We start from the raw sequence: 13,397 nt of genomic DNA on the forward strand, positions 1-13,397 counted from the left end.
GTATTCTGAAGTCGGGTTTAAAGTTGTGGTTTAAGTATGGCGATCCAATTGTCACATAAATCACTAACAGTAGAGACATCATACTTCAGCTCATTTGGCTATTAAATCATTCATAATTGTCTAGGAAGAATAAAAACATTATTAGGCGTCACCATCGATGAATCAGGAAAGAGCACAGTAAACATAAGAAACATACAACTAATAACAAATTTGATACGTTTGGCTTCCCATACTTAAACCACAACTTTAAACCTGAGTTTAACTTAAACCTGACTTCAGAATACGGGCCTTTGTGTCATATAATTACCCCGGCCATAGATGAGCCGTCAAGGAATAAGTCCTACCGGTTGGGTGTTTCATAAAGCTGTTCGTAAATTAAGAGCGACTTTAAGAACGACCGGTGATCCTTTCTTGTGGTAAACGATACGCGCTATAACGTGCAAAATGATCATTGGCGAAACTTTCTTTATACGCGCTTAACCATCGCCAATGAATATACCCATTTACCACAATAAAGGGTCACCAGTCGTTCTTAAAGTCGCTCTTAAATTACGAACAGCTTTATGAAACGGCCCCCGGGTACTCATTCACCTCAATTGGGTGTAGTGCAGTATATATTTCTTACTAAAGGAAAGACGCCAAGGCTGGGATTCGAACCCACGCCCTTCAGATTGGAAGACAATAGTCGTAACCACTAGACCACAACACCCCCACGACATTCTTTAGATATTCGTCAGAGTCTTCGTAGTCGAGTGATTTAAATTTGAATATTTTTGCAAGCCAATCAAATGCAAGGATTTCAGTAGCTTGTTAATAAAATCATTCAGAAATTGCCGAGTGAAACTCTCCCCATGTTTCGATTTATGAATTGGAAAAAACAGTCCGATTACAAATCAATTTCACAACCAAGGCATATTGAAAATATAGCGGTGTTCTCGCTACACCATAAGGGATTTGATAGGACCGTATGTGGCATTTATCGTCAGTGTTAAATTCATTGCGTTAACTCACCTTGGTGTCAGAGTTTATTATTTCGTCACTATTTGGTGTTACATTCAAACTCCTTGATGCACATTTGTACACCCCTGGGTACAGTGCTCTCATAACACCAACTGTTGGTGTTTTAACACCGTAAAATATACAGTGTATAAAATGAAGATTTAGAAGTACGTGTTACCGGGACCTGCCCCTCTCGTGTTAGCAGCCATCTCGGTTTGGCCAGGATTCTGTGCCGCTAATGGATAACTACTGTTTCTTGCACTCTGCTGCTGTTGCTGCATGTAATCGGGTTTTGTCGGTTTTCCTCGGTAATTTTCGGGTCTCGGTCGGTAGATGTACGATCTGTCTTCTTCCCTTGGTTGAAAGGCAGTGACGGGTTCTCTCGTGTTTCGTTGGGGAGAGTAATTTGGAGGTCTGTTCACGTGTCGACGACTTTCGTTGTGGCCTCGACTGTACTCGGCGGAAGCGTTCGGGTTTTGGTTCGTTAATCTCCGTGGTTGCTCGGAGTAAATCGGCGGCCCGCCCGAGTACAGCGGTTGATCAAACGGGTCGCCTTGAGCCCCATCGTAAAGGTAACTCCTTAAGTTGTACGACCTGTCTATTGGTTGCCCTAGCCCATCCTCTTCGTATCCCCGATTGACTTGGCCACGCCTATTTTCATTTCGAAGATATGATTGGTGGTTCGTACCAAGATTTGGACGTGGCATCCTTGACTGCTGCCGGTTCCTCCTAGTCCGGTCTTCGGGCATATGCTCTCGATCAAACGCAGGTGGATACGGATAGTCATTCCGGATAGGAGGTTGCTGCTGATATCTTGACTTACGGTCATCTCGACGGTTATCCGAATAGGGAGCCGGATGTCTGGTATTCTGTCGTGGTGGCATTGACTGCGGATGACCGTTTTGAACTGAGTGAGGGTAACGAGCGTAATTTGGTTCTTGGTCGAAATGAAGTGGCCGAGATTGAGGAGGACGAGACTCATCATCTACCACAGGATTGTTGACGAATACACTATTCTGGACAGACCGAAGATTCTTCTGTCTTTCCTGAAGTGAAAATAACATTAAATAGATAAATAGCAAATGTGTTCTGTGGCTTGCACACAAAAAGGAATAACATATTGGCTGCTGACCACCCTAAGAAATACTTTGGGGGAGGTGGAATTTTATCTCCTTCAAATATCTCCTCCAATTAATGGAAGGCTTCTTACTTTACGGTTTCTCAAAGTATAGTAGCCTGAGGGCTATAAAGATTTGGTATGTATTGCTATCATCATTAGTAAAGAGAAATGTTAAATGGACATAAATTGGCCGTCGGACTTTTTAAAACTCGTTACCTATAAAAACCGATAAGATTTCCATGTCAAAATTAATGCCCGTCATTTGGTGCAATCAAATTTATCTATTTCAGTTTAAAAAATAAGTTTCATGAAACAGGTCTTAAAAATCTTACCTCTTCCTCTTCTAAATCCTCCTTTACTTCCTCCTCAAAGTCTTCCACTGGCGTTGCTACGCAACAATAATAACAGTTCCACATGATAGTAATGAGAAAGAGTAAGACGCCACCTACGGCCATGGCACTGAAGAAAAATACGCTGAAATAGTCGACTCCCACGTTGCCCGTTAGCTCGTTTTCCATTGGTCGAGAGAGATAGGCACGATATGCGTAGACACATGCGCAGAGGATCTCACATGGAACCAGCAAGAAAGCCAATATGATGATAAATGTGCCCTGAAATAAAGATGGATAAAGGCATTCATCATAAAACCGTTACATGGTAAGAACCATAAAACTAAGGAGGCCGACCTTTGGGTACAGTAGCCAAATTAAAAAAAAAAAATGCGTACGTGCAAAGCTAGCTACCCAAAATCTGATTTATAGTTATATTCTAGTTTGTGACAAACGTGGTTTGCTGAAATATGTTTTGTTGAAGACACATTACAAGAATGATACAACTTAATGCGATTTATTTTGAAGGGTTGGGAGGGGATGAGAGATGAGCTTCTCAGCCTCCCTAGCACGCCAGTGCCTGGAACGAAACCAAATAAACATCTAAGGTAAAGCATATTGGACAAAAATACAACTATGGTGTAAGCAACATGGGTTGTACTAACTGATATACGTAATGAACTTTTCCTTAGAATAGATTGTTTTCTAGAGAAACTTGGTCTTGGTAATATGCTTATAGGAGGTATTTTAAAAGAGGCATAAATCCTGTTTATGTCGACGTTACTGCACTTTAGCACCCACTTTTCAGCCGCTTCCTCCAATATACCAATGCAAGTCAAATCACAATGAAGAGATTAGAGGTCATTGTCGACAAATTTCGACAATGACCTCTAATCTGTAAATTGTCATTTAACTTGTATTTTCAAGGGAATTGGTGCGTTATAGAAAGGGTATGCGAAGTGAATGCTAAAATACACCAATATTAGGTCATTGATTAGTTCACGGTAACTAAATTTCTGCTTTTCAAATACCCCAATCCCGCCGACGATTCCGAGATACAGAGTACCTGGTGGGTGTTTCATCAACATTTTCCTCCAACAAGTTGTCAGATCTCACATCTTTCTCTGATGTTGATTGGCTTAGAAGTACTGTTACTAGGGGAACTGTCGGATAAAATGGGACTTATCGGATGAAACGTCTGACAAGTCCTTTCATGAAACGCTCCCTGGTGGGTGTTTCATAAAGCTGTTCGTAAAGTTACGCACAACTTTACGCACGAATGAAACATGATCTTAGGTCCTAACTCAATTACATAGGGATCTTATATCACTTAGAATGAGAAAGGGTTTGTGCGTAGTCATTCGTATCTTACGAACAGCTTTATGAAACACCCACCTGTATTCGTAAATAAATGGTTGATTCACTTACCAAAGATTTGAATTTGACACAAAACAATACGATGATCATGAATCCTACTGTGAATGCCTGAAAGTAAATAGAAAGCATAAACAATTATAAAAATTAATATTCACATGATTTAATTAACATTTACATCTTCGGATTAAAGGCATGTATAATTAGGCTTATAATACAATAAACGTATTACCAACTACTACTGTACTACTACTACTACTACTACTACTACTACTACTACTACTACTACTACTACTACTACTACTACTACTACTACTACTACTACTACTACTACTACTACTACTCCTGCTTCTACTACTACTACTACTACTACTACTACTACTACTACTACTACTACTACTACTGCTACTGCTACTGCTACTACTACTACTACTACTACTACTACTACTACTACTACTACTACTACTACTACTACTACTACTACTGCTGCTGCTGCTACTACTACTACTACTACTACTAAAAATAATAATTGGCATTTATATTGAGCCATCTTTCTAGAAATAATGTATTACTAACTACTACAACTACTACTGTACTACTACTACTACTATATTACTACTACTACTCCTACTACCACAAATTTTACTGTTTATATTCAAATCGTTATTCTAAAATGATAGAATACCTACCAAAACCCCTGTCCACACAGAGGCGAAATAATTGAATTCAATCAACTGTCCATCCGGGCATTCGAAGTAGCACGCCACCCATAGTCCAACTTCAGACATGCCAAAGAAGATAAAGAGAAATGCGAGCACCAAGCCACACCCTCCTAATGTGACGTCCATATTTCCTGCTCAGCCTTTTCCTTTTTAATATTTTCTTTCTTTTATTTTGTCAGATGTAGCCTTTCAGTGAAAATCTGTGAATTTGGTAGCAAAGGGAATTGATGATTAGGTTAAAAGAATCAGAGATTCCCCCCAAAAAATAAAATATAAATAAATAAATAGATAAAAAATAATAAATGAATAAGCAGTTGGGATAAAAGGTATAAGGTAAAATAGCTTGAAGCATGTACGCTTCCTGTAAGAAGAAATAATATCAGAGGCAAAGGCTTAGAGAATCCAAAACATTTAATGGACACAACATGGGAAATCGGGGAAGAATCGGTGAAATGTTAATGTCATGATATTTTTTTAATATCAAACTCAACAAAGCTGTCATGTGTAAGAAATACATCCTTCCCTTTTCTTTCTTATCCGCCCTTTCTCTTTTTTTTTGGTTGTAGAACGTAGGGTTGTACCAAAGTAATTGCGGGGGGGGGGGTGATCTAAATATATTTAGATGTAAAAATATATATTTGTGGAAATTACAGAGAAGATGTATTATTATCATTACATTACATTTTCTTGTTACAAAAGATTTCTCATTGAAATATTTTCTTTCAATTGGCTTTCCTTTAGTTTCTTCATGCCTTCTTTTTTCATCACTTGAAGATAAAAAATGAGATGGGGCGGTCGCCCATTTTCCGTATACCCCCCCCCCCCTCCTCATGTGCGTCAACCCAACCATTGTTTTGTGCATAGTCAGTTGGAAGTGCATGACCTCTATGCATAAACTGCTCTTATCTAAAATATTGACTGCCATTCATAGAAGGGGAGTCACCGATCTTATGTTCTCATTATCCCTGGTAAAGTTTGCAATCAGGCTAAGTGACTGTTCGCTTTAGATATTTAGTAGACCAAAACTAATGACAGTTAAGCTATTATGTATGTGGGGCGAAAAGTTGAATAAGCGCGACAGAATGTATTAAACCCGTTCGTTACACTCCCTCGCCGCTAAAGTTTCATGTACGTATTAGATACTGAACATTCATGCTTTGAATAAATCTCTGTGCATTCTTAACCCAGTCTGTATTATATTTGCACCCCGAAGCATCGACAACATAATTAACACTTTCTAGCATTATATAATAAAATATACCACAAATATATCTCTTTTCAATCGTGTATTCCCTCCCTGTATACGGCCAGCAAATCACGTCTACTTTTCCTTTTTTTCAAGCAAATATACTTTATTGGTTTAATGCCAGCATATTTACAAATAAATTACCTAAGAAACCTTTTGTGTAAGCAGAAAGGTTCAAGGTATTCTTGCGTGTATGAGATAACTCATGTGGGAATACGAGGAAGGTACACAATTGAAAAAAACGAACAATGGCAACATTGATGAGAATAGAACATGCATTATAATGTAGAAGAAAAACTCCCAGTAAATCAAATATGAATAGAGTATAAAGCACGGTGAGGATGAATAGTCAGAAGACAATCCAATAGTGTGTCTGTTGACAAGATTACCATGTCTAAATACACGCATTATGTTGGCAATATAAAGAAATTTGTAATGGAATATCTGATGAATCTTTTGCATGATATTAGCCATTACTTTTGGCTAAATTGGATGAAAATTTCGTATCCACTAAAATGCTTATAATTTCCGGTGTTAATCCCGGGTTTATTTATGAAAACAGCACTCATTATTGTTGTTGCTGCTGTTGTTATTATCATCATCATCATCATCATCATCATCTTTACCTGAAGATTAATTCATGGTTTCACGTTTTGATTACGTATCAATACTAACGATACAGTCACAACGGCAAAACCGACTGTACACCGATCAAAGCTATTACATGATTACCAATGACATACACAGCAAAAACTGTGGTGTTAACCGGTGTACATAGAGGACCACACCAGTTATTTTACACTGGTGTTAAATTGGTGGTGTTAGTTTTACACTTATAGGTGTTATTAAAACACCTATGGTTGTTACATTTACACTCTTTGGTGTTATGTTCAATCTCTAGGGTGTTATTTTAACACCGCAGGGTGTGGTCCTCTATTAACACCAGTTTTAACACCACAGTTTTTACAGTGTACCATCAGTCGGTTCCGAGTTGGATTCATTGGTCTGACTGTAACATATACAGCTAAGAAGACATGCGAAGGAGTCTGTATTTCCCTATAAACCTCTTGTGAGGCCTCTCAAATATTCAACACAATGTAGAAACTTTCCCATTGTTGTTAAATTCAATGGTTGAAATGAGGAAATCCGAGCAAATTTACTCAAAGGCTACTTCTGTCAAAGAAGCATACATTGTACGGGTGTTTTTGATACTACCAAAATAGCATACTTATGTTCGTTCTCTATCCCACCTGTATCTGTTCTTACATTGTATGCATGATCTGTCATTATATATCTTCTGGTGTGTAAAGCGCTGTATATAAATGCGGAATATTATTATATCATTATTAGATAGATTGGGTATAATGGCATTTTTGTGTCTGCATTTCGTAGACCTTTCTTAGGCATCTGACAAAATCGATCGCCTAATCACCCGTAAAAAATCATACTCTGGAATAAAAGAGTATGTTTTAACAGGTCGAAATCATATTCAATGGACAGAGAACACTACATGATAGTCAATGGTGTCATTTCAGATTTAAAATGATTAATGTATGGAGTTCCACAAGGTTGTGTTTTGGGGCCTCTTCTGTTCGTGTTATGTCAATGATATCACAAAATACATGTATTTCATTTCTCTCTCTGCTGACGATACTGTTATTATATTATCTCAGAAAAACAATAATTTTTAATAACATAAACAAACATCTAGGTTCCAAAGCAAAATAATTATTTTCAATTTAAAAAAAAAGAATAAGTATACTTTATTTCTAAAGGAGGAGTGTCTGAAAATCACGAAATTATATCTGTTCAGAATAATAGGGGAAGGCGGGGCAAGTTGTGACATTTTTTGCATTTTGGATGTTAGAATTGATATGACTAAATAAGTACCTTGCCTTTAAATTTAATTCTTGGGAAATATTTTTCACCCATATATAACTTTCTACCCCCACACTGAAAGTCATTCGTGACCTTTGAAAAGACCGATGTCAGATGGCTCAACTTGCCCCATATGTGGGGTAAGTTGTGCCACCTTGTGGGTTAAGTTGAGCCACAAAAACTGAGTACAAAATATATGCGGGAAGAACCAGCAGGTCATTTTTTTATTTCAAGTCTTTTTACTTGCTAATTATCTATAAATACTAACATCCTCTAAAAGTAAAAGAACTTTCATGTGAATTTGCACCTTTCTGCCTGCGTATCGATGGCTTTTTAAGGTTTTTTTTTGTATAATACGTTACCATAAGAATTACTATGGCTCAACTCGCCCCATGATGGCTGGCTCAAATAAACACAGTCAGAACTTAATGCGATATTTTCACATCCACACATTTCTTATGCATTCATCATGTAAAAGACTATGACAAGAATGAAGATCCATACCTGGACTACCAATATTGTCTTTTCTTTATTATATTTTAAGACATGTGTGGGTAAAAAGCACTGATCTTTTTTACACCCTTCTTTGGCTGAAATTTGTATTTTTCCCGCTAAAAAAAGAACTTTTTGTTTCAAAGTTGAAAACAATGTGGTGGGGTAAAGGGTTATGTAATGGGTCATCAATACATGTCCCCACCACAATGTCTGACTCATTTATTATTGGCCTGGGGGTGGCTCAACTTGCCCCTACATTGTATGCTCAACTTACCCCGCCTTCCCCTACTGTTCAATGTATTCTATGGGCAGTTCCATAAAATATGTACCTCTGACACAATGAATGTGGAACCTTCATGAAATTTTCTGTCTCTGATTTCTGGTTCTTATAACAGTCTGTAATGTTCTGAAATGATCATGACTTGGTCAGTTTATGAAGTGTAATAAGAATCAAGAAAAATTGTGGACGGACGACGGACGTAAAAGAAGGTTGATTATTTTATGGAATTGCCTCTATCAATATAATTTTTTTGGTATTACAGTAGACGAGTTCCTGAACTGAAAGACACATGTTAATAATGATTCTTTAAAATATACTGGCCTATCATATAAACTTAGCCAATTTGTTCTACTGTATATAAGTTATTAATGTTGCTTCACCGGCGGATCCAGAATGGGGCACATCCGGGTTGTACCCCCCTGTTGACAGCCTTAACACAAATTTATAACGTAATATGCCGTTTTTACAAAAGTCCCCCCCCCTGGAAGTCACAAACTCACAATATATTTTTAATGGGAACATGTCGCTCATATACAAGTGAGGGCCTTTTTTTTTGCTTGTCAAATCTTACTTAGGGGGCGAAATTACCTTCAATTTTAGGTAAAAACCCTTTTTGCTTGTCAATTTTTTTCTTGGGAAAATTTGCCCCCCACCCCTTCTCCCTTGGAAAATCCTGGATCCGCCCGTGTGAAGCTAATAACTCAAATATATTACATTTATAATACTGCAATATCGTTTTGGGTAATTCACAAATGTCTCATTTCGATAATTTCAGATCTGTTCAAAAGAAACGAGTTCGAATAATGACTCACTCAAAAATTATAACGCTAATAGTAATAATTTATTTGTACAAATGAAAATTCCTCCAGTTTAGGAGCTTGTGATATTAAACACGCTTATGTTTAATTTTCATATTGGTAACATTCCTCAAATCTTTAGAAATAGGTTTGAAAACAATTATTTTTACCCATTTGCACAGGTAAACACATTAACCCCGTGTAAATACCACAAAAATTTTTGATTTATTTGTATATGAAGGAAATTTTTGGTGGTATTTACACGGGGTTAATGTGTTTACCTGAATGGGTAAAAATAATTGTTTTCAAACCTATTTCTAAAGATTTGAGGAATGTTACCAATATGAAAATTAAACATAAGCGTGTTTAGTATTACAAGCTCCTAAACTGGAGGAATTTTGCTTAATAAGCAAATGGAATGATTTAGAATATTAGACAAAAAAAATCAGGCTATATCACTACGTGAAGGCTACATGGTATACGAAATTATGTAAAAGGAGCCTTTTTAGAAACTTAAACTTGTAGTTATTGGTTAAATGAGTATATTTTCTGTTCTTTACAAACAGTCTCCTTCATTCTTGTTCACTCTCTCTCTCTCTCTTCTCTTTATATCTCTCTTTGCCTATATTTGTTACTCTCTTTCTTTATTTTTCTCCTCACTTCTGTTTTTCTTTTCTCTATATCTTCTTTTCCCTCTTTTCTGCATTATTTTCCATTAAATGTTATGTGAGATAAGGTGTGTGTGAGGGTGTGTGTGTGGAATGTATGTATAGTTTGTCGCTAACTCTCTTTCACACTCTTTTGGTATTTACAACGCTCCTTAGTTGTACAAAGATTCAACATCGTCATATACATCACACACTATATTTTACTCGTTGACGCACATTCATACTTAGAAAAAGAAAACCCAGTTAACCTCTTCTAACCTTTAATGCTTCAGTTATACCAACAAAGCCTATATACTCCACCCGATTGATTGTATACTATTCGAAATAACGTAATAGGTTTGACCGGTCTAGAATAAGTTCTGTCTGTGTGGTTGTATGCATTATGCGGAAGTATACCCCAACCTCTGAAAAACACAAATGATTGTGTGATTATCACGAAGAGATCACAAAAGCAATTACTCTTTTGGATACTAGATTTCTTATCAAAAGAATGGCATATTTTCGCGATCACTTCGAGAATCACGGGAAATTTATCGTCTGACATACACAATAGTTTGATTATCACTCAATTTCAATATGCACGCTATTTTTCCCTTATTTTTTTTTATTTCCTGGTGCCCAAATTCCTTAAAATTTTCCTCTTAGAAAAAACAGTCTTTCATTAGTAGCGACCCGCATGCTCATGGTATGAATAAATGATATTGCTTCTGAAAATACAACCTTTCTAAGCAAGTGAGAAAACAATTAACTATTTATTCGGACATTTTTTTTTCTTCATGAATTTCACTTGAAAGTTCTTGGGGTTTTGAAACTTGTATTTTTGTCTGATTATTATTTAGATTGTAGATTGATCATTGAATGAAATCTAATCTTGATTAATGCTAGGAGCCGAGTGTTATGGCACAGCATGATCCCTCATCTGAGAGCCATAATAAAAAAATATATAATTTAAATACTGTAGTGTACCGTTTTTACGCAAGTGTGTCCCCCTTTTGAAAGTGAGTGCTTTTGTTTTTTGCTTGTCAAATTTTCATCAGGAACATGTGCACACCCCCCGCCTCCGTTTGGAAAATCTTGGATTCGTCCCGCTGTCCCCCATTCTCTCAATATCTAACTAAATAAGTGCGCTGTGAGTTAGAAAGACTAGTAGGATTATTTGATTGCAACCATTATACATTTATTTCTAATATGGATGTACATGTAGATTTATCGCTGTGAGGATAATGAAAATGATAATGATAACAATAATAATGATACTAATAATTAGGCTTTATCAGCAATGATGATGTCGATGATGATAATAATAATTATAACAATAATAATAATGATAATAGTGACAATGTTAATGATAATAATATCAATAATTACATTACAATAGTGATTTTTTTTTTAGCCTGCGCCTATGATTTTTTTTAATCAGAAATATGGCACAATATAAATGACGTGGATCATCATTATCATCATGACAATGATAATAAAATAATGATAGATAATAATATCAATACTGATAACACAATAATGATGATAATAATAATAAATAACAATGATGATAATAATGATAATAATAATAATTAGGATGTATGTTTTAAACTGAAGTCTGAAGTTGATCTTTTTTTCCCATACTGTTTTATTCTGATTCCATGAACAAAAATATATAACATTTCAATTTAACATTTCAAAACACATAATATAATGTTTTACATTTCATATTTTGACTTTTTTCACTAACTTAATACAAGCATAAATCATATATAACTTAAAGGAGAAACAATGAAATCAGTTATAAAAATGGTCATACATATTATCATTATTATCATCATTGTTATTTATTATTATCATCAATAAAATCAGTTATAAAAATTGATCATACTCATTGTAATTATTAATGTCACTCACACAGGCTCACACACACGCAAACACACACACACACAGGGACAGAAATATAGCGAGGGGTGATTTAGGCATTTCAGGGAATCCTGTTTTCAAACCGTTGAACTCGCCACCTTAGACATATATACACAATGATTACCGCTGGGTTGGTTTACTTACCTTATTCTCCGGGTGCCATTACATTTCAATCATTCTCCAATAGACAGATAGAGTTAGTTGAGCCAAGTCAATATAATTATTAATGCTAGATTCCTGCAAGGAATGAATGCCCTCGATTTCCATACACATATCTCGTAAAATTACGATCGAGAAGGAATATGGGCCGGTGAATTGGTGGGAGAGAATTGAAGAAGATACACGCTTTCAGATTTAGGGTGCTTCTGTCCTCGAATCATTATCACCATTGACTTGAGGTCCGTTCAGAGGCGAACGCAGGTGCGTTAACAGTAGGCGGATATTCTGAGAACACACTGCAAATTACGCCAATCTGTACATGTACTCGCGACAGAAGTTAGAACCTTGCAGTGACGCAATGAGTGTTTGAAGCGCATGAGCTCGAGTTAGTTGCAGAAGCTACTCTTTGCCGAGCGAAGTTGACTCAAGTTTACTTTGTATTGTGAAGTGAGGGCTTCCTTGAGAACTCTTAGCTGACTGTTGTATTCAAATGTGGGGTGAGTGTGTGTGTTGGTTTATTGTGTGTGCGTGTGTATAGAGGAAATGTGTGTGTGTGAGTACGGTGACTGTATAATAGATAGGAATGCATTCCGTAAGGATTTGCTATTGTGTAATGGTTTACATGAAATCAGTGCGCGCCACGCACCGTTACACACGAATAGAGGCGCCATAAAAGCAAACTAGACTCATTCTCTCTGCCACCGTTAACAGTAATAGGGAAATACTATACTCGGTCACGTGAAGGAAATACGTTTTGCTAACAAAACGGCTGATATATTTTTACCTTAATTCAGAATGTGTTGTCACATGCATGGAAATTATTTATGGAAATAGGTCGAAATACCGCAGAGGGCATGAGTCGTGATATAACGAGTCATTAATAATCGTACCAGTTACACCAATGAAAGGTCTTGTCGTTCTGGGGACCGTTTCATCAACATTTCTGTCTGACAAGTTGTCAGATCTGACATCTTTCCTTGATTCTGATTGGCTGAGAGGCACTGTTACTATAGTAACTGTCGGATAAAATGGGACATGTCGGATAAAACGTCTGACAAGTCCTTTCATGAAACGCTCCCCAGGAGTCTGTTTCACCGATGTAGCTGTTTAAAAAAAATGGGGAGGGGAGGGCTTATTGCGGCCCACCCCCCCCCCGATTACACAGCCCTTGCCATTATGGTGAAATAATGATTTAATGATTAGTAATTATAGAGTGGATGGTGGATTATCGTTCACCAGAACAAGATGTCTCGGCACTGTGGTGAGGTTGACCCGGGGCTTACAATCAACATCACTGATTATAAACAGGGGCCCGTTGCAGAAAGAGTTGCTATCAATCGCAACTCTAAAAATCATGCACAACTTGATTTTCAACCAATCAACAGCGCGCATTTGGGACTTGCGATTGATTTTTTGACTTGTGTT

The 13,397-nt window shown here is 36.8% G+C and overlaps 1 protein-coding gene across 1 annotated transcript; it reads right to left on the reverse strand.

Moving 5' to 3' along the window:
• Nucleotides 1–671: 671 nt before the first annotated feature.
• On the reverse strand, nucleotides 672–12,467 carry LOC121417514. The gene is made up of 5 exons (XM_041611236.1): nucleotides 11,958–12,467; nucleotides 4,512–4,744; nucleotides 3,877–3,933; nucleotides 2,452–2,730; nucleotides 672–2,045 (listed from the first exon to the last, which is right to left on the reverse strand). The coding sequence occupies exons 2-5, from the start codon at nucleotides 4,668–4,670 to the stop codon at nucleotides 1,161–1,163; spliced, it is 1,380 nt and encodes a 459-aa protein (XP_041467170.1). The 5' UTR covers nucleotides 4,671–4,744; nucleotides 11,958–12,467; the 3' UTR covers nucleotides 672–1,160.
• Nucleotides 12,468–13,397: the final 930 nt, after the last annotated feature.

Source organism: Lytechinus variegatus, chromosome 6 (genome assembly GCF_018143015.1).
Source record: "Lytechinus variegatus isolate NC3 chromosome 6, Lvar_3.0, whole genome shotgun sequence".
NCBI lineage: Eukaryota > Metazoa > Echinodermata > Echinoidea > Temnopleuroida > Toxopneustidae > Lytechinus > Lytechinus variegatus.

Coding starts and splice junctions, on each gene's coding strand:
- LOC121417514 (XM_041611236.1), bottom strand. CDS start 4,670: ATGGACGTCACATTAGGAGGGTGTGGCTTGGTGCTCGCATTTCTCTTT. Junction 2,731..3,876: donor GTGTCAAATTCAAATCTTTG/GTAAGTGAATCA, acceptor TCTTTATTTCAG/GGCACATTTATCATCATATT. Junction 2,046..2,451: donor AGGATTTAGAAGAGGAAGAG/GTAAGATTTTTA, acceptor TTTTCACTTCAG/GAAAGACAGAAGAATCTTCG.